The sequence below is a fragment of the Leucopleurus acutus genome (genome assembly GCF_964270905.1).
Source record: "Leucopleurus acutus genome assembly, chromosome: 7".
Taxonomy (NCBI): Eukaryota; Metazoa; Chordata; class Mammalia; order Artiodactyla; family Delphinidae; genus Leucopleurus; species Leucopleurus acutus.
This window is the reverse complement of record NC_139150.1, coordinates 55,882,480-55,905,586: the sequence shown is the minus strand read 5'-3', so window position 1 is coordinate 55,905,586 and position 23,107 is coordinate 55,882,480. Positions and strand designations below refer to the sequence as shown.

Genomic DNA, 23,107 nt, shown 5'->3' with positions numbered 1-23,107 from the left:
GGCAGACAGAAAGAGACAAATACCACATTATATCACTTACATGTGGAATCTGAAATATGATACAAATGAACTTATGTATAAAACAGAAACAGAGTCACAGACACAGAAAACAAACTTATGGTTACCAAACGGGGATGGGGGTGGAGGAGGGATAAATTAGGAGCTTGGGATTAGCCAATACAAATTACTATATATATAAAAAAAAAAAAAACCAAGGTCCTACTGCACAGCACAGGAAACTATATTCAATATCTTGTAACAAACCATAATGGAAAATGATATGAAAAATAAATAAATAAATATAAACATATACGTACATAACTGAATCACTTTGCTGTACACCAGAAACACAACATTGCAAACCAACTATATTTCAATTAAAAATAAAGTTAGTGTTCCCACGATCAAAATCAATTGCAAAGTTTCCTCTTAATGCTAGTCTGTAATGTGATTTTACATATTTATATGTGAAAATGTGTTTTCAAACCAGTACTGCCAAATACTGATATCAACCCATGAGCATATGATTTTAATTGAATACATTCATCACTTGGTAGGCAATTATAAAGTCTACCAGATTTCTTCTATGTTTGCCTATTAACATGTCATTACATTGTAATCACTTCCAACTGAAGGTTAGGTGGAAGCACTCCTCATTTGCACAATTAATGGATTATGAATATGGAAATTTCTTTTGCAACTGCATCAAGATCCAAAAAATACTACTTGAACTGTGGTTTGACCTTAGAAAAAATACTTATTGCTAATTTTTCTTGGAAATAGACATCTTCTTGTTAACTTTTGACAGCAGTAGAAATATAAAAAGCAGCCTGACTTTACTTGTAATTCAAACATTAGCTGTCATCAAAATGGCTTAACCACATATAAGTTTCACATATAAGCGCTGTTTTGCTTTATAGTTTTAAATTCATTAGGAAACATTATCAAGTCTGCAGCAAAGCTATTTTCCAAAGCCATTCAATGCCCCACAGGTGATTAAGAGTGGTTCCTCAAGTTCAAAAAATTTCAACCTCACACATGAGCTCAAAAAATTCACAATAAATGTTTACCACTAACTGCTAAGCCATCAAAACACTGTGGTCTTGGGCAAGTCAGGATATTCAGCTTCTATTTCTGACAAAAACGTAAAATAACCATCAGTTTTAAATGTTTACATATTCATAAGCTTTGTAAATTTGTCCAACTGAAGCCTTTTTCTGCTCCATGTTTTTACCACCATCAATCAAGACACCTTAGTGGATTCTACTTCAGGTTGTATTGAATTAGTGTTTTCTCAACTTTGAAAATTTTTTTCACCTGAAGTTGTCCCACACATGCTATTCATGGGGAGTAATTCTTAGTCATTTCACATTCTGTCTTGATATTCAAATAAACTGAGCAGTATTAACATTTGTCAATTCATCATAAGAACCAAGCAAACTTACTTTGATTGCACCTTCATTTTAATTTTTTATTTTTGTGAAAAAAATCTGATGTGATGAGATAATCCATTTTAAATTTTCTGATTTTTCCTGACTACTAATTTCAGTGAGCTGGGAATACTGTGATGAGTACGTAGCTGGGTAATTTCAACTTATACTGTATTCTTCTGGCATCACTATAGTGTCATTCCATAATATACACAATATTTTGCCATCTAATTCAGTAATAAAATAATACACATGTGCTTTAAAAGCATGAAATTCAAAATCTATTTTTCTCTTTTTATTCCTTTGACATGATCAGTATACACTAGTAATAAAAATAATATGACATGTCACAATATAGCAATATGCGTGGCACTTGAAACAATGAATTTATAAATGCTTTATTATAATTTATACTGCACTGAGCAGAAGAGTGAAGAGATAAAGCACCATGTATGGTCACTGTCAGTATTACTCAACTCAGCTGTTGTCCCTTGAAAGCGGCCAGACAACATGCAAAGAAATCAGCATTTTAATACTCAAAAACATTATTGATGGACAATAAAATTTAAATTTCATATAAGTTTCACCTGTCAAAAATACTATTCCTCTTTGATTTTTTCCAATAATTTAAAAACATAAAACTCTTCTTAGTTCATGGTCCACACACAACAGGAAGCAGAGTAAATTTGGCACATGGTTGGTAGTCTGCAAACCCTTGCTGCAGGAAGTGAGGAACTACTCAATATTTTTTATTTTATGGAGCCACTTTCAGACGATTAACCCAGTCAGCATTATATAGCATGAACAGGAAAAGGACCGAAAGCAGAGAGATATCAGTGTAGTACTTGACAGTAAATGGAATCTAAGTACCTAATTCTAAAGTCCTTCTCTCCAATATACACTATCTGTGTAACTTTGGATAAAACTTACTTTCTCAAACCCTCAATACACTAATCTACTACGAAGGACAACTGTATCTACTTCGAAGTGTGGAGCTTAGAAGACATGATACACCTAATGCGGTTATAATAATAGTTACATGGAAGGTGTTCTCAATAAATGTATTATTGCTAATTCGAATTAGGTGATGATGACAGCCCAAGAGCTGACAATAAAAAGGTAAAATTAACCAGACCTAAGCACATTAATGGAATAGAGGAGAAATGCAGAAATAAACCCAAATGGATATGAGAATGTAGTATGACATAAACACAAAGTTTATCATTTTTATGAGACATCCTTGGGAACAGAGGGCAGGATTTATAATATAAATTTGGGAATACCATGTAAATACAGATGAAAGCTTAAAAAATCTAGATTAGACTTCAAGGACAAAACAGCAAAGTGAGAGGAATAAAAAGAAAAGGATATAGGCACCATTTAGGGATGGGAGGAAGCAGAAGAATCAAGAAAGACGATATAGTAGGAGTAACCTGAATAGAAGAATCGGTACAGCAATTCCTATCACAGATGGTAAATACTAATGGGTGTGAAAAAGTGAAAGGATCTCATCTAAGAGAATTAAATTTAAATGTGATGTAATGATTTCATAAGAAAACAGCATTAAAGTTGAAAAATGTACTTACTGACACAGCTATCATGGTACTATCTGGCCTCCATTCAGCTTGTGTGTAGGATCCAAACTGAGAAGATGATTTTGCAGGTTCCTTGTAGGTTATGATTAATACACTAGGCTGGAAGAAAACAGTTTTATTTTATTAATATCTCATAAAAAGTAAAAGATATCATCAAGTACAATGACAGTATTTTAATAATTCTAGAAGTATAATAAAAGATAACATAATCCAATATTAAATGAGTTTAAACAGTCCAAGCAAATCAACTAAAAAGAACCATAAAGACAAACAATCTGAATAAGCCTATATCCATTAAAGAAATTGAATTGATAATTAATAATCTTCAAAAACAGAAAGGACCAGACCCAGATGGGTTCACTGGTGGATTCTACCAAACATTTAAGGAAGCAATTATACAAATTTTCTACAATCTCTTCCACAAGATAAAAGCAGAGAATACTAACTCCTTCTATGAGGCCAGTATTACCCTAATACTAAAACCAGAAAAGACATTATTAGAAAATAAAATGACAAACCAAGAGCTCTCATGCACATAGATGCAAAAATTCTGAACACAATATTAGCAAATCAAATCCAACAATGTATAAAAAGAATCATATACTATAATCAAGTGAGATTTACTATAGATCTGCAGGATTGGTTCAACATTTGAAAATTAATATAATCCACCATCATATCAACAGACTAAATGAAAAAAAATCACATGATCTTATAAATAGATGCAGAGAAAGAATTTGACAAAATCCAACACCCATTCATGACAAAAACTCTCAGCAAACTAGAAACAGAGGGGAACTTCTTCAACCTGACAAAGAACATCTACAAAAACCTATAGCTAACAACATACTCACTGGAAGAAACTAGCTTTCCTGATAAGATCAGGAACAAAGTAAGGATACTCCCTCTTACCCTTCCTTTTCAAAATCATACTGGGAGAACACAAGAAAAGGAAATGAAAGATATACAGATGGAGAAGAAAGAAATACAACTTATTCTTAGATGACATGACTGCCCATATAGAAAATCAGAAAGAATGAACAACAACAATAACAAAAAAACTTGTGGAAATAATAAGTGACTATGGCAAGGTTGCAGGATACAATGTTATTATATACAAGTCAACTGCTTTCCTATATACTAGCAATGAACAAGTGGAATTTTCAACAAAAAATATTTAGATATAAATTCAAAATATGTGTAGGATCTATGTGAGGAAAACTACAAAGTTTCAATGAACAAAATAAAATAAAAAATAAATGGAGAGATATCCCAAATTCATGGATTAAAAAGCCCAGTATTGTCAAGATGTTCAGTTCTTCCCAATTTGATCTACAGATTCAATACAATCCCAATCAAAATCACAGCAAGTTATTTTATAGATATTGACAAACTGGTTCTAAGGTTTACATGGAGAGGCAAAAGACTGAGAACGACCAACACAATATTGAAGGAAACGAACTAAGTTGAAAGACTGACACCACCCAACTTCAAGACTTACTATAAAGATACAGTCATGAAGAGAGTGTGGTATTGGCAAAAGAATAGAAAACAGATCAATGAAAGAATAGCCCAGAAACAGACACACATAAATACAGTCAACTGACCTTTGACAAAGAAGCAAAGGCAAACACAATGGAGAACAGATAGTTTTCAACAAATGATGCTGGAACAACTGGACATCCAGTTTCTGGCACTACAAGAAGCTCCACAAGGTCATCTGGTACTCTGTCCTTGCCCTAAAATCAGCCATTTTTTCAGGGATTCCTGACCCTTTTATTAGAGATAGTATTTAGAAAAGAAGACCTGAAAACAAGATGCTTACTGTTAGTGGGGTGTCATTACTTGTAGGGCCTCTCAGCAAACACAGTAGGAAGTATATGAACCTATATAACCCACATATACACACGTATCTCTACATATTTCTTTCAATATATGCATATATTTATAAACAAAAATATGTGACTATAATCAAGCACAATGTGGTTCTTTCTAGCCTTCTCCCTTACTTATTTGGAACTTTCTTCAGACAGCGAGAACCTGGCTATCATTTCATACAACTAATTTAGTTCTTTGTTCAACCTTACCATATGTATATAGTATTTTGCAATTGCTAACTATACCCCTATAAAAAAACAAATTTACCAAATACAATACAGTTTTTTTGGATAACTTCTACTTTAGCCTTAGAATAACGAGTTACAATGCCATTTTCCAAAGTTACATAGGTCATCCCCTTAGAAGCTTGTTTTAATCTCTGAAAGTGAAATACAAAAGTTTCTAAGAAGCTAACAAAGCTCCAAACACATTAAAACTGCTAGGCATTAGTTGTCTGTACTTCAAATATCAATTAAACATTAAAAACAAATACCCTGGGGGCAGTGACATTAGCAAAATGTCAGAGTAAAAAGTCCTAGATTCTCTTCTCCACCACCCCCCCACGACAATTCGCAGACAAATCCCCTTTTGTGAGAAATACAGAAATGAATTGAAAAGCACCTGAATGCTGGATGAATGAGAGATCACACTCATCAAAGCTGGTAGGGAAATTCAGGACACCTTCTCACCAGAATTCCTACCACCAACATAGTGCCATACAATCAGGATGAAACCCTCCAACTCCCAGGTAATCCCTACAAAGGAAAAGGGGTGGTCTGTGTGTCAGATGCCCCAACCTTTCCACAGGGATCCTCAGAGGACAGGCTTCTAACTTGTCAGTCTTGAAGCACTGTCAGAACCGGCATAATCTAGCTACCTGGGGGAGAACAGAGACAACAGCATGGACTGGTAGTCACCAATAGCTCCTCTCCACAGCTTAGCACAGAGTTAGCAGAGAAAATAATTCTAGCTCTCAGCTTTTCCCTGGGAAAAAAAGAGTTGATCCACACGTCCAAAAGCCCGGTTTCTATGGGGCCTATTCAAAGGAATGGGTTCTGACTTACCTGCCTCAGAGTGCTGACAGGATCTGGAAAAATCTAGCTGCCTGGGGGCTAGTAAGCACAGAGACAGAGGTTTGGGCAGGCAGTTGCCATAGCCCCTCTCCCTGGCTAAGTATAGAGCAAGTGGATAAAAAACCCAACCCCAACTTCTCCCTGGGGAGCTAAAGATTAGCCCACAATTCCAATGCCCCAACTTTTCCAGGGGCTGCCCAAAAAAGGGGTGGTGGTGGGGTCTGTCTTGCCTTCCACTGGGCAATAATGAGACCTGGCATAATTTAGCCACCAGATGCTAATGAGAATAGAGACCGAGGTTTGGGCTGCCAGTTCCCAAAGCTCCTCCCCTCAGCTCAGCACAGAGCAAGTGGATGAAAAAACGCAGCCCTCAGCTTCTCCCAAGGGAGGGAAAGAATTGGCTAAACCATCAAATGATCCAACTTTTTTAGAGGCTGCCTGAGAAATGGCTTCAGTCTCACTTGTTTTGATGCTGTGAGGGGATGTAGAATAACCCAGACACCAGGCGGCTGCAAAGAATAAAGTAAGCATGCTGAACTAGAATATAGTTTTGAGATGCCACCAGAATCTCTGGCTGGGCTGACTGGTAGGGATCTTCTTCTGTATGAGGCCAATCCATAAAGACTGGAGAGGTGGCTGCTTTGCCTAATGCACAAACACCAAAAAAGAGGGTCAAGGAAGACGAAGAAACAGGCAAATATGTTCCAAAGGACACAAGATAAATCTATAGAAAGAGATCCTAATGGGGCTTCCCTGGTGGCACAGTGGTTAAGAATCAGCCTGCCAATGAAGGGGACACAGGTTCGAGCCCTGGTCCGGGAAGATCCCACATGCCGCAGAACTAAGCCCGTGCTCCACAACTACTGAGCCTGCACTCTGGAGCCCGAGAGCCAGAACTACTGAGCCCACATGCCACAACTGCTGAAGCCCACGTGCCTAGAGCCTGTGCTCCGCAACAAGAGAAGCCACTGCAATGAGAAGCCTGCGCACCACAACAAAGAGTAGCCCCTGCTCACCGCAACTAGAGAAAGCCTGCGTGCTGCAACGAAGACCCAATGCAGCCAAAAATAAAATAAATTAATTTAAAAAAAAAAAGAGACCCTAATGAAATAGAGATATATGATTTACTAGACAGATAATTCAAAATAACCATCATAAAGATGTTCACTGAGATCAGGAGAACGATGCATGAACAAAGTAAGAATTTCAACAAAGACAAAATACTAAATAAATAATTATTAAATAAACATACATAAATAGGGGCTTCCCTGGTGGCGCAGTGGTTGGGAATCTGCCTGCCAATGCAGGGGACACAGGTTCGAGCCCTGGTCCAGGGGGATCTCCCATGCCACGGAGCAGCTGGACCCATGCGCTACAGCTGCTGAGCCTGTGCTCTAGAGCCCACAAGCCACAACTACTGAGGCCGCATGCGACAACTACTGAGGCCTGCGTGCCTAGAGCCCGTGCTCTGCAGCGGGAGAGGTCACCACAGTGAGAGGCCTGTGCACTGCAGCAAGGAGTGGCCCCCGCTCGCCACAACTGGAGAGGGCCCGTGTGCAGCAGCAAAGACCCAACACAGCCAAAAGTAAAATAAATAAAATGAATTTAAAAAATATATATAAACATATTTTATATACATATTATATATATATAATTTATTATATATAAATATAAAACTACCAAACAGAAATCACAAAGTTAAAGAATGTAATAACTGAAATAAAAACTCACTAGAGGGATTCCAGAGAAGACTAGATCAGGCAGAAAGAAAAAAGGTCTAAGAAAAGTCATCAGGAATCATTCAATAACAAAAAGAAAAAAAAATGAAAAAAAGAGTAAAAAAACAACCTAAGGAACTTGTGAGATACCAACAAGCAGATCAATGTATGCTCAGGAGAAAGAGAAATGACCAGAAAACTTTTTCAAAGAAATAATGGCTGAAAACTTCCCAAATCTGGGGAAGGAAATGGATGCCCTGATACAAAAAGCCCAAAGAACCCCAAAGAGGAACTCAAAGAAATCCCCAATGAGACAAATTAAATTGTCAAAAGTCAAACCAAAGAAAGAATTTTGGAAGCAGAAGAAAAAGGCAACTTGCCATGTACAAGGGAACCCCCATAGAACTATAAGCAAATTTCTCAGCAGAAACCTTGCAGGCCAGAAAGGAGTGGGATGATATATTCTAAGTGCTAAAAGAAAAAAGCCACCAACCAAGAATACTATAACTGGCAACTTATCCTTCAAAAAAGAAGGAAAATTAAAAACTTTCCCAAACAAACAAAACCTGACGGAGTTCATCACCACTAGACCTACTCACCAGAAATGCTAAAGGTTAAAATTCTTCAGGTTAAAATGAAAGGTCACAGAACAGCAACACTGTAGCATAAAAAAAAAGTATAAAACCGACTGGTACAGGTAAATATATAGACAAATACAGAATACTATAATGATAAGTAAACTCCTTTTAATCCTAGTATAAAAGTTAAAAGACGAAAGTATCAAAATAACCTAATAAATACAGTAACAGATGTATAACATCTATTAATTAATTAATTCACCTATTTAGAGACCTATATGTAAAACTTGATCCATCAACGTTCAGGAATATAGAAAATCTTTTGTGGTCCTGGGTTAGGCAAAGAGTTCTTAGATAAGACACAGTATTTATTTCATGGCTCACAAAATAAATATTATTAAAACTGACAGACTGGTCCTTATAAAAATCAAATATTTCTCTTCAAAAAACACTACTAAAAAGAATAAAAGACATGCTACAAATTGGAAAAAAATATCTGCAAATCACGTATCTGCATCAATGACTTGTATCCAAAACAAATGAAGAATTCTTAAAATGCAGTAAATATATATATATATAATCCAATTTTTAAAATAGGCAAAAATTTAAATAAAATAATTACAGCATTGTATTTAACACGTAAATACAAAAACATACTGATATAAGTAACTGAATAAATGAAAGCAAAGGGACAGCTCTTTCTTACATAGAATTCCAATTAATAAATAGAGAAGGAAGAAGGATGTAGAGAATCATCATTAGATAAATACCACATAATTAGCTGCAGACAAGATCCAGTGATGGACATAAAATCAGTGAGCAAGTTTCAGGAAAAATAAGATATGCACAATATCTTCCCCCAGTTCCTTTTTAACTACAAAAAGAAAGTTTATAGTAGAGAAACCTGGCAGACACCAAGTGATCAAGGTAAAGGTCACCAATAGTAAGATATATGAACATCATGAACTCCTTGATATAATACTGAGTAGGACATTTTTGTGATAATTTCTGCCAAAAACACATAAGCGCATTCCATTCATGAGAAAAATCAAATAAACCCAAGCTGATAGATTCTATAAATGAACTGATCAGTATTCTTCAAAAGGATCAAGGTCATAAAAGACAAGGAAAATTGAACAACTATTACTGAATGGAAAAGACTAAGAAATAACAACTACATCAGTAGAAAAATTAGGGAAAATTTCAATGAGATCTGTACTTTAATAATACTGTACCAATGTTAATTTCCTCTTTATAATTATGCTAAGTGAAAGACACAAAAGAACAACCAATAAACAAGTACATATTGCCTGATTTCATTCATATAAAATTCTAGAAAATGAAAACTAATCTACAGTGAGAGAAAGTAAGCAGATGAGTGCCCAGAGATGGAGGGCAGTGGGAAGCCACTACAGAGAGACAGGAGGAAACAACTGGGCGTAACGGATATGTTCATTATCATGATTATAGTGATGGTTTAATGGGTGCATACACATCAAACTTAATCAAATTTACACTGTAAACATGTACAATTTATGTATATGTCAATTATATTTATATTTATGTCAAGTATATCCTAAAAAAGTTTAAAAAGTTAAAAACAAGTTATCTTAGATGGTCTTTTGAAGAACTAATTAAAGGGAAAAACAACATACTTACAGAGGCCTACTCAGAATCTGTTGCAAAAACCTAAAAGAGAAACCTGAACTATGACAGACGGTAGGAGGGACAGAAAGAAGACAAAAACAACAAAAACTGATTGTAATTTGTTTCACAACTACAATACATACATGCAAGATACAAGTTAGAGTAAATTGCATCTTTATTTTTGATGATTTAGGGATCTCTTATCTATTTGAAAGGTTGTTTTTTTAATGTTAATGACAAAGGAGACAACGTTAACCCATCAACAAAGGAGCTTTTAAAAAGGTTTCTATTGTTATAATCAGCAATGATGATAATTTGCCAACTGGATTAATAAAGGTAAAAGAGCCAATCAGAGTGACAATATTTAATCACTAATTTAAAATCATAGTATGTTTTAGTATTTACTTATTTCTAACTATTTCAATATTTATATATCTTATAAACTTTTCATTTCTCAAAATGAATGACTTCCCTAATTTGGGAGTCAGAAAGCATATCAAACCTGATATTGTTATTCTGCTTGTATCCATATCAAAAGAATAATGTACAATAACGTGGGCTTATGAAACTGCTACATTTTTATGTAAAGCAGACAACCAGCAGTCTTCAGTCCCACCTGTTTTCTAGTAACTTACATTTTGCATAAATGTTAATAAGTACTACTTTGACTCTGTAAATAGCAGAAATCAACGTGTTTAAAGGCCCCCAATTAATTGTTGACGCTATTAAAAAAAAATACTTTCTACGAGGCAATTTTACTCCTTACAAAACTACCTCTGTGTCTAAATATATGTATAACTAAAGAAGTCTATCAGATATTTCCTTGTAACTTGTAACATGGTAACAAAGATTCAAGTAGGCATGAATTTTTCTGCATAAAAAGTACTTTCTGGTACTGGGGGTTAGGACTTCAGTATATCTTTTGGTGGGAGACATGATTCAACCCATAACATTCTCTCTGTAATGCTCTATAATAATTGAGAAGTGGGGCACTAAGAGTAAATAAAAACATCCTATGACTGTATGTCTCACCGTGTATGTCTACTAAGGCTGTACAAACTTTCTGCAACAAGAGAAATGCATTATCCAATACAGTATATACTACTCACATGTGACTACTGAGCACTTGAAATGTGGCTAGTTTAAGGAAATGATTTTATTTTACTGAATTCTTAATAAACTAAAATTTTTAATAATATGTGACCGGTGCTTTCCAAGCTGGATATAATGAAGTAGGTTCTGTAGAACTGGTGATTGTTCATTTAAAGGGCTGAAGACCAATTCAGTTACAAAAATCCTGTGTTAACACTGAACAGGTTTCTTTACCACAGAGCTTTACCAAATCTTTAGTGGGCTGATGTACACTGTAAATCTTCAATAGATACAGTACATATATTTCCCAAGTTTATTTGATTAAACAACTCGTCTTTCCCTAGATTACCACACAGTATCAAGAGTTCTGTATACCAGCCTCCAGGAAATTCTATTCTACACTTTTCAAGTAAGTTATATGTGTATATTATGTCTGATAAACTAAATGTCATCAACTTTTAAAGTCTACTTTTTACTTTTTATAGTGTCTAATTTACTGTGCTTTAGTGTATTCAGAGTTGTGCAATCATCACCCCTATATAATTTCAGAGCATTTTTTAAATCACTCCAATACGACACTCTGTATCTATTAGTAGTCATTCTCCATTCCCCCCCCCCCGCCCCCACCCCCAGCTCCTAGCAACCAATAATCTACTTTCTGACTCTATGGATTTGCGTATTCTGGAGATTTCATATAAAGGGAATCATATGACACGTGGCCTTTCACTTAGCATAATCTTTTAAGGTTCATCCATGTTGTAGTATGTATCAATACTTCATTCCTGTTATGACTGAATAATATTCCCTTGTATCGATATACAACATTGTGTTTATCCATTCATCTGTTGATGGATGTTTGGGTTGTTTCCACCTTTTGGCTATTGTGAAAAATGCTGCTATGAATGTTCATGCACAAGTTTCTGTTGCAACACCTGTTATCAATTCTTTTGGCTATATACCTAGGAATGGAATTGCTGGGTCATATGATAACTCTGTGTTTAACTTTTTGGGGAACTGTCAAACTGTTTTCCACAGTGACTGCACTATTTTATTATACATTCCCACCAGCAGTTCATGAGAGTTCTAATTTTTTCACCTCCTTGCCAACACTTGCTACTGTCTTTTTAATGGTAGCCATTCTAGTGAGTGTGGTAGTATCTTACGGTTTATTTACATTTCCCTAATGAATAAATCACGTTGAGCAACTTTTCATGTGGCTATCTTACATCGTCTCTGGAGAAATACCTATTCAAATCCATTGCCTATTTTTTTAACTGGGATCACCAACTTTCAAAGAGGTACTGTTCCAATATCTGTCTTTTTAAGTTGATTACTGGGGTTCTTTTGTTCATATAGGAAAATTCACTATAAATGGTGATTAGATTCCCTGACCAGCTCAAGAAGGTCTCCTAAGCCCACATATACTAACAGGGAATATAATACAGTGATTAATAATACAAGCTCTGAAGTCTGAATGCAAGGTTCAAATACTTGCTCTGCCATTTAATAGCTTTGTGAGCTTGAACAAACTAATTTCTCCTATGCTTCAGTTTCTGCATCTTTAAAATAAATCTAACAATAGAACCTACCTCACTGGTAGGTTCTGCAAAAATTGAATAAATAAATAACAGCACTTGGCAGAGTGCTTAGAGCTCAGCAAGCGCTGTAGATATTATTTGTTGCTGTTTTATTAATGTCCCAGGATCACATTATTAAAAATACTACAGAACAAAACTCCCAACTGCTTCCTTGAGATAATGTATTTGAAATTCCTACTTAAGACACCAGTAACATATTGCTTTCTGCTACAGCTTAAGCAATGACAAGATCAGCCCAACTCTCTGGCAGTATAGGGCTTGGACCACCAGATACCTGAATGGGGAGAAGAACCAGGCTGACCAGAAGTAGACACAGCGAACTTTCTGGAGTGATGAAAATATTCTGAATCCTGATTGGAATAGTCATTACATAGTATATACGCCTGTCAATATCCACTTAAGAACAACACATCACTGTACATTAAAAAACAAAAGTCTAAAAGTAAATAAATAAGCCATCATTTAAGTATACTGAATACTATTTACAAACACAGGAAACATTACTAATATGTTTAAGATGATTTTCAAAAAAGGTTTTCTGGTTAATTGTTGACAGTCCATTAGGTATTATTTTCAGAGTACACAGGTCACTTCTATCAGTAACATGCACTTTCTTCCACTGATACCATGTCAGTAGTGATAAGTAATTAACTCCATGCTTCAAACATTCCTCGAATTCCAAAGTGCAATTTTCCTTAAGGGTAGCAGCTAATGACTGTGACTGATGACTCAAGCTCAACACCAATACTCATGGCATTAAACTGAGATGATCACCTTCATGTACAGGAAAAGGACAGCCAATAAACTTTGGTTATTTTCTTTCTTTCCTTTACGAAATGAGTAATACTTGAGAAATACCTGATTCCCACTTTCAAGCTCCTGAAACCAGACTGTTTACCTCCTACCATGTTACTATTCTTTAGCCTGTGCAATATTACCTCAATTAACAAGTACTCTTGAATGGAAACACTTTTAAAATTAATTTCATGAATACAAAAATCACCCATAAAGTATTCACACTAGATATGCTTAACTTTAATCTAATCAAACCTTTAAACGTTTACAAGAAATATAGCGGATTCAAGGAAAACATTAACAACTAAGCAAATCCAGAGTGTGAGGGTGATCTTTCAAGAAAAGTGACCTAATCTATTAAAAACAAAATAAATCTACATATTGAATAACTGAAAGTAAGAGAAGGAAGACTATCCTAGGTTAAGCGATAACAATTTCTAAGATACAACAATCCAATGGAATGTGTGATCCTTGAGTAGATCTGTTTTAAAATAAGAAAAAGGCTATGCAAGTAATTTGGGGAATACTGGGGAAATTTTCAAGTCAAACTCCATAACAGATTAGGGAATTATTAATTTGCATATTATGGCTATGTATATTTAAGTCACTTTTAGAAGATGAACACCAAGTAGTTAGGTATTAGTGTAGTGTCTTGATGTCTCCAACTTCACGCACAGACATATACATATATACACCCAAGCAAATAAATGAGAAAGAAAATGTTGACAATTGCTGATTCTAGGTGGTGAGTATCCAGGTGTTCTGTATGTTTTAAAACTTTTATAAAACTTTATAAAGAAAATAAGGAGTTGGTTGTATTCTTAAATTGGGAAACAATACTTAAATCTCATGAATTAAGGAAACCACACTAGTCCCTCTAAAGAAGCACCAGTTTAGTCCTATGTGTATACACAATTGGACATAATTAGAGGTGGAAATTTCTAGAAACAAACTGTACAGAGCTGAAGGTATGCAATCTGTATAATTTATCTCCATTTGCTAGCATATAGTTAAGAGCAAACTGTGGGTCACAGACCAACATACCTCAACAGCACACCATGATATCAACAACAGAGACTCTAGAAGTCTTATGTACTATTTGACTTAAGAGTCTTCACTATTACATACTATTTACATGCCAGATAAAGAAAAAACAAATAACAGAACTTCAGAAAGAGTTTAGAAAAAATAATTAACTAAGATTTATAAGTTGGACTTAAAGAAATAGAATCAGTTATCTGGAAAATAGACTTAGGGAGACTACCTAATTCCCCTATTCCAGAAAAATAGTAAACATTTTAAAATACACTAAACAATATAGTTTTCTGGTTTGAAATATACATCCATGTTTTAAGACTTTTCTTCTTCCTATACGCCATCTTTCCAGCTGAGTTTCATAATCTTCCTTTAGTTCAACCTCAGAATTGGTGGAACCCAGGCTTACGAAAAGGCCTAAAATGGAAAGAAATCCATTCTACTTCACAGTATCATTTCATTTAAACAGAATATACCAAAAGATTATTAGACACCGTGCTTGAAATTTAGTGGGCATTTATTAAACAATCTTTAAGTCTGAACAGAACTATTTGAATATGGTTTTACTTGAGTTGTTGCTAAGATATCTTTCAAACAGATTGTCTCAACTGTTACTGTTCTTACTTTATAGGAGAAGCAGCACGGGACAATCCCCACGAAATCAGCTTTGGCATTAAGCGTGGGTTTGAATCTCAGCTCTGCCATTTATTAAATAATTTCCTCTAGGTCACACAATTACTTTATTTGAGCTTCAGTTTCCCTATCTGGAAAACAGAACTAAGACCAATCTCCCAAAATTACTGTAAGGATTTCATGAAATAATATACATAATAAACTTAAATAGAGACTGACATACAATATGCACTCAATACTTGTTAGTTTATATTTGTTCTCTTTTAGGTTTTTAGTTTTAAGGTCAGTGGGATATATATTTCATGTGACTGACAGCGAAAAAAAATTAACAAAAATTCTATCACTCTTCTGCTTCAAAAACAAGTGATACTGACGATGGCAGCAGAGCTGATGGTAGTGGATCTGGTTTTTAAAGAAAGTGATAACAATAATGGTAATGGAAGACAAATGAGACCCCAAAGCTACTGAATACTGTACTGTAAATAACCAAGCTTCAAACATATTCTCTTCCTACCACTTCTCTCTCTCTCACACACACACACACACACACAAACACACACTCAAAACAGCTCAGTCTTGCTTTAAGAAGAAAGCAGAAATTACATCAACAATTACATGTGCTTAAAGAGAAAAATTAAGGAATTATTTCTTCTAATGACTGAGAATTATGACACAAAGAGCCAATTTGCTCAGTTTTACCCCATTAAGACTTAGGGAAACATAAAATTGCTTAGCAAAAGTTAAATCACAAGGACTTCCAACAATGAGAGAGTAAAGAGACTGGCAAATCTTCTCCCCCAAAAACCAACCAAAAAACTGAACAAAACTCAAAACAAACATTGCAAATACAGTTGACCCTTGATCAACCCAGGTCTGAACTGCACAGGTCTACTCATATGCAGATTTTATTCAGTAAATACATACTATAGTACGTCTCAATCTGTGGTTCGCTGAACCCATGGACACGGAAACGTGGATACAGTGGGCTGACTGTAAAGTTATACGCAGATTTTTGACCACACAGAGGGTCAGGGCCCATAACCCCTGTGTTATTCAAGGGTCAACTGTACTGTATTTGAAAAGTGATGGCATACAAATTAAGAACATTTTATGCATGGGAAACTTCTGAACCTCAGATAAGAACAGTGGCAATAAATGATGTTCTTGCCAGGACTGTTCCCATCCCCTCACCAAACTCTGGTAGGCAGTAGTGCCACCAGGGTAGGGCTGTTGGTGAAAAACCAGCAGCTTTGCTGCTGCCTTGACATGGAGCAGAGTGCAATACAGCCTGCAGCACTGTTAAAGTGGCAAATTCTTAGAGAACAAACAGAAAAAGCTAACAGTGTTGCTAGCCAGAGTTTGCAGACCTGCTTTGGGCAAGCAGCACATCCCTCAACCAGCAAGAAATTTAACAGGAAAATCCTGGAAACCAGAGAGTCAAAGAGGGAACAGATAAGCTTGCCACACATCCTTGGTTCAACGGGAGGCAGACTTATAAAAGGGAAAAACGCTGAAGCACCCAAGCTCTCCACTCATCCCTGTCTGTCAGGGAGGCTGTGTACATGCAAAGCTAAGGGCACTTGAAAGGCCAAGTTCCCCACACATCACTAGCTCACTGCAAAGCTGTTTGCAAGGAAGTTCCAGAAAGGCCTGGCAGGAAGTAAAAGCTGGGGCAGACATTAAAACGTCCTGAACTTTGCCTGTACTCCCAAACCCACACATCATCCCACAATCAACAGAGAACAGATGCCTTACTGGCTCAAGATGTTTGAACATCTAAACACTATGCAGATATGGAGGCAACCCCTAGAAAGCCATTGTAAAAATAAAAATAAGAAAAAATAAGCAGAGACATTAGTCAGTAGCTGCACATTGCAGGGGATTAGTCAGTAGCTGCACATTGCAGGGGAGATCAATTTTGCAGATTAAGTCCAGGAAACTTACTAAAAAACAATACTAAAACAAGTATCAGCAACAATGACCCTCAGGAAACAAACAAAACAAAAAAAAAAAAACTCTAAAGTTATTATAATAAATTATCCAAAATGTCCAATCATCAACAAAAAAAGTTTGAAGATATACAATGAGTGACCCAGACTGAAGGAAGAAGAAACTACCTGTGAGCGGGCCCAGAATGGCAGGCAAATAATTCAAATCAGTCATGAAAAACATATTAAAAGAATAAAGGAAAGTATGTTTAAATAATGAAAAAAAAAATGATGACACCTAAACAAGTGGGGAATCTCGAAAAAGAAGTAAAATCAATAAAACAGAACCAATTCTAGAAATTCTACAGTTTAGAAGTATTGGGTTGGCCAAAAAGTTCACACAGGTTTTTCCATAACATCTTATGGAAAAATCCGAACAAACTTTTTGGCCGACCCAATACAATAACTGAAATGAAAACATTATACAGACTCAGCGGCAGATTTGAGATGACAGATCAAAAAACATGAAAACACTTCAATAAAATTAAGTAATATAAAAAACAGAAAAGAAAAACTGAAGTGAAGAGAGCCTCAGAGACCCCTAAGACATCAAGTGCACTAACGCACGTATAATGGGAAGTTCCAGGAGATAGTACATGGGATAAAAAAAAATTTGAATAAATAATGACTGCAAATGTCCCAAGTTTTATGATAGACATTAAGCCCCAGATTCAGAATGCTTGACAAAATCCCAGTGGGATAAACACATGCACACATACATCATACACAAAACTACTTAAACTCAACAAAAAGAAAATGTTAAAAGAATATAGGTAAAACAAGTGATCGCACACAAGACAACAAAAATACAATTAATGGCTCACTTCTTGTCAGAAACAATGGAAACCAAAAAGACACTGAAAGGACATATTTAAATGCTGAAACAGAAAAACTGTCAACCATGAATTCTATATCCAGCAAAACTATCTTTTGGAACTACAGACAAAGACATTCCCAGATAAACAGAGATTAAAATATTTGTTCTTACTGAACCTGCCTTATGAGAAATACTAAAAGAAATCCCTCAGGAAAAAAGGAAAGGACATCAAAAGGTATGCAGAAAAGAGTTAACTGGCTTAAGACTGCTGTACTAAAAAACAAACAAAAAAACCCCGCCTGCCTGCAAGGTTGGTCCTGAGCTGGCATCTGGGAACTTGGATTTTGGGAGGGTTCCCACCATTCCAAAACTAATTAGAATGCTGACTGTATCTAAACTGTTTATACAAATCAAACAGCTTATGCTGAAACACCTGTTTTCTTTCAGAGAATGTGAAATTCAGTATGTGCTAGGCAGAAAGTCCCCAGTAAAAACCTTGGGGACTAGGTCTATAACAAGCTTCCCTGGTATTCAACATTGTACAAATGTTGTCACAATTTAATGGAGAAAATAAGCACATCCTATATGACTGCACTGAAAGAGGACTATTTGAAGCTGGCAGCTGGTTCCTCCAGATTTTGCCCACTAAACTTTTTCCCTTTGGCAAATTTGCTTTGTATCCTTTTGTTGTAATAAATCACAGTCATGAATGTAACTATATGCTGTGTACTGTGAGTCTTCCTAGCAAATCACTGAACCGGGGGTAATTTAGGGGACTACTGAGAAAGATGGTAACTCAAATGCAAAGGAAGAAACAAAGCACAAGATATGGTAAATGGATAAAGGTAAAAGACTGAATAAATGTATTTTTATCTTTCCTCCTTCTAATTTCTCTAAAATATATCAGCCTTTATAAGACAATAACTTAAAAACAAAATACACTGCACTATTGGGCTTATAACATGCAACATACATGACAATAATACCTCAAAGAAAGCACCTGAGAACAGAACCAGACCAAAAAAATCAAAAAGAGAATTTGAACAACACTACAGACTAATTTGACTTAAAAGAAATACACAGATCACTCCATACAACAGAAAAACACACATTTTTGTCAAATGCACATGGAATATTCTCCAAGACAGATTATAGCTTAGGCTACAAAACAAGTCTTAATAAACTTTAAAAGACTGAAACAATCCAAAGTATTTTTTCTGATCACAGTGGAATGAAAGTGAAGATCAATAGCAAAAGAAAAAACAAAAAACTCACAAACGTGGAAATTAACCCACTCTTAAACAATCCATGGAAAAGAAAAAATCACAAAGGAAATCAGAAAATATCCTGAGACAAATGAAAATGAAAACACAACACACTACAACACATGGGATGCAACAAAAGCAGTGCAAAGCGGGAAACTTACAACTAATGCTTACATTAAAAGAAAAAGATCTCAAACCTACTTTACTTTACATCTTATGGAAATACACGAAGAATGAATTAACCCAAACCTAGAAGAATGAAATAATAAAGATTAGAGCAGACAGAAATAAAGTGAAAAAGAGCAAAATAGAGAAAAATCAAAGAAACCAGGAGTTGGTTCTTCTAAAAGATCAACAAAACTGAGAAACCCTTAGGTAGACTGACTAAGGAAAAAAAGACTCAATTAACTAAACTCAGAAGTGAAAGGGGAAACATTACTACTGATTTTACAAAAATAAAAATGATTATAAGAGAGTACTCTGAACAACTGTATCCTGACCAATCAGAAAACTGAGATAAAACGGACAAATTCCACAATTGAATGTTGAAGAAATAGAAAATCTGAATACATGTATAAGATTAAATCAGTAATCAAAGAAAGAAAAGTCCATACGGTTTCACTAGTGAATTCTATCAAACAATTGAAATAAACACCAATTCTCCTCAAACTCTTTAAAAAAACTGAAACAGGACCACTTAGTAACTCATCCTATGAGCCCAGCATTACCCTGATACTAAAGCCAGACAAAGACTCACAAGAAAAGAAAACTACAGGTCAATATCCCTGAAGAATACATATGCAAAAATCCTCAACAAGATACTAGCGAACCAAATTTAACAGCAGTATGAAAAGAATTATAAACCAGTGAGATTTATTCCTGGAATGCAAGGATGGTTCAACACAAGAAAAATCAATGTAGTACACCACATTAACAGAATGAAAGAAAAACACCACATGACCATCTCAGTAAAAAAGCATTTGACAAAACTCAACACCCTTTCATAACAAGAACATTCAACAAATTAGGAATAGAGGGAACTACCTCAATGTAGTAAAACCAATACATAAAAAAATTAGTCAACATCATACTTGATGGTAAAAAACTGAAAACATTTTCCCTAAGGTGAGGAATAAGACAAGGATGTTCACTTTAACTACTTCCCTTCAAAACAGTACTGTAAGTCCTGGCCAGGGCAATTAGCAAGAATATGAAATAAAAGGCATCTAAACTAGAAGAGAAATAGAATTATCTCTGTTCTCTGAAAACATGATCTTTTATGTAGAAAACCCTATAGATTCCACATAAAACTGTTAGAATTGATTAAGCAGTTAGCACAGTTGCAGGATGCAATATCAACACACAAAACTCAATTCCATTTTTATGTAATGAACATCTAAAAATAAAATTAAGAAAATCACTCCATTTATAGTGGAAAATAAAAAGAGTATACAGAAAATAAATAAGTAAATATAGAAAAGAATAAAATACTTAGAGTTAAGCTTAACCAAGGAAGTGAGAGACATGTATGCTGAAATCTAGAAAATGTTGCTTAAATAAAGAAGATGCATATAAATAAAAAGACACCTCATGGGCTTCCCTGGTGGTGCAGTGGCTGAGAGCCCACCTGCTATTTCAGGGGACGTGGGTTCGTGCCCCGGTCTGGGAGGATCCCGTATGCTGCGGAGCGGCTGGGCCCGTGAGCCATGGCCGCTGGGCCTGCGCGTCCGGAGCCTGTGCTCCGCAACAGGAGAGACCACAGCAGTGAAAGCCCGCGTACCGCAAAAAAAAAAAAAAAAAAAAAAAGAAAGACACCTCATGCTCATGGGGTAAAAACTAATGCTAAGATGTCAGTACTACCCAAACTACCAATGTACAGATTCAATGCAGGCCCTATCAAAATCACAACACCAGTTTTTTGCAAAAATATGAAAATTCATCCTAAAATATGGAAACTCAAGGGACCCCAAAGAGCCAAAACTTGAAAAAAAAGAAAGTTGAAGGTGTCACACTTTCTGATTTCAAAACTTACTACAAAGCTATGGTAATCAAAATAGTACCACACTGGCATAAAGACTGACATACCCAACAACAGAATACAACAGAGCCCAGGAATAAACCCTCATATATATGGCTAAATGATTTTCAACAAGGGTGCCAAAACCATTCAATGGGGGAAAAGGACAGTGTTTAACAAACTGCACCAGGGGGCTTCCCTGGTGGAGCAGTGGTTGAGGGTCCGCCTGCCGGTCCAGGGGATGCGGGTTCGTGCCCCGGTCCGGGAGGATCCCACGTGCCGCGGAGCGGCTGGGCCCGTGAGCCATGGCCGCTGGGCCTGCGCGTCCGGAGCCTGTGCTCCGCAACGGGAGAGGCCACAGCAGTGAGACGCCCGCGTACCGCAAAAAAAAAAAAAAAAAAAAATAACCAAACAGCACCAGGAAACATGAAAACCCACATGGAAAAAAATTAAATTTGATCCTATCTCACACCACATACAAAAATCAACTCAAAATGGATCACATTCCTACATATAAGCTAAAACTATAAAATTCTTAGAAGAAAAACAAAAGGTGGGGCTTCCCTAGTGGCACAGTGGTTAAGAATCCGTCTGCCAAAGTACGGGACACGGGTTCGAGCCCTGATCCAGGAAGATCTCACATGCCACGGAACAACTATACCCACGTGCCATAATTACTGAAGCCCACACGCCTACAGCCCATGCTCCGCAACAAGAGAAGCCACTGCAATGAGAAGCCCGCGCACCACAATGAAGAGTAGCCCCCACTCTCCGCAACTACAGAAAGCCCACGTGTAGCAATGAAGACCCAACACAGCCTAAAATAATATAAATTTATCAAGGAAAAAAAAGGGCAAAAACTTCATGACTTTGGATTTGCAATGATTTCTTGCATATGACACCAAAAGCACAGGCAACAAAAGAAAAATTAAGTTGGACTTCATCAAAAGTAAAAGCTTTTGGACATCAAAGGGCACTATCAACAGAGTACAATGGCAACCCACATGATAGGAGAAAATATTTGCAAATCATATATATGATAAGAAATTGATATTCAGAATACAGTTGACCCTTGCAATGCAGGAATTGACCATCTGTCAAAAATCTGAGTATAACTTAACAGTTGGCCCTCCATAACTGCAGCTCCACATCTGAGAATTCAAGCAACCACATAGAATGTAGTACTATAGTATCTACTACTGAAAAACGTTCACATGTAAGTGGATCCATGCAGGTCAAACCCGTGACGTTCAAGGGTCAACTGTACATACAGAACTCCTACAGGTCAACAATAAAAAGAAAAATGACCCTATTTTAAAATGGGCAAAGAATTGGAACAGATGTTTCTCCAAAAAAGATACATGAACCGCCAATAAATACATTAAAAGGCACTCAACATCACTTGTCATTAGAGATGCAAATCAAAACCACACTGAGGAGGACAGAGTCAAGACAGCGTACTAGGAGAATGCAGAATTTGTGTCTCCTCACAACTAGGGCACCTACCAGGCACTGGTGGGGGACCACGGACACCTAAGGGGACGGGAGGAACCCCCAGCGACTGGGTAGGACGTGGGGTGTTGGGGGGGGAGTGAAGGGGGAGAAGAAGTGGAGGCAAGACAGGACTGGCACCCCTGAGAGGTGGCTGGGGGAGGGGAAGAGTTCCCATGCCCAAAGGGGGAAAAGGGGAACCACTGGGGACAGCGGATCAAAAGGGAGTGTGGCCAGGTTTCCCCTGCTCACATGGGCCCCCAGGAACCTGCTGAGATCCCAGGACAGATCCTCTGCCCACCTAGGTCCCCTCCAGCCGTGTGGGTCCTGAGGGTGTGGGAGGGAGGGAAGCGGAGCAAAAACAAAGGCCAGACCTCCGGAACCAGCACCCCTGAGGGGTAGCTGAGGGAGGGGAGGGGAGGAGTTCCTACACCCAGAGGGACCCAACCACTGTAAG

At 36.5% G+C, this 23,107-nt stretch overlaps 1 protein-coding gene across 4 annotated transcripts in view; it reads right to left on the bottom strand.

The window, feature by feature from the left end:
* Nucleotides 1-23,107, bottom strand: part of RIC1 (RIC1 homolog, RAB6A GEF complex partner 1) — a 136,579-nt gene that overhangs the window by 95,542 nt on the left and 17,930 nt on the right. For all 4 annotated transcript variants that reach the window (XM_082842826.1, XM_082842828.1, XM_082842827.1 and 1 more), the window contains exon 2: nucleotides 3,017-3,124. In XM_082842826.1, coding sequence (XP_082698952.1) covers nucleotides 3,017-3,124 — 108 coding nt within the window. The remainder of the gene's footprint in view (nucleotides 1-3,016; nucleotides 3,125-23,107) is intronic.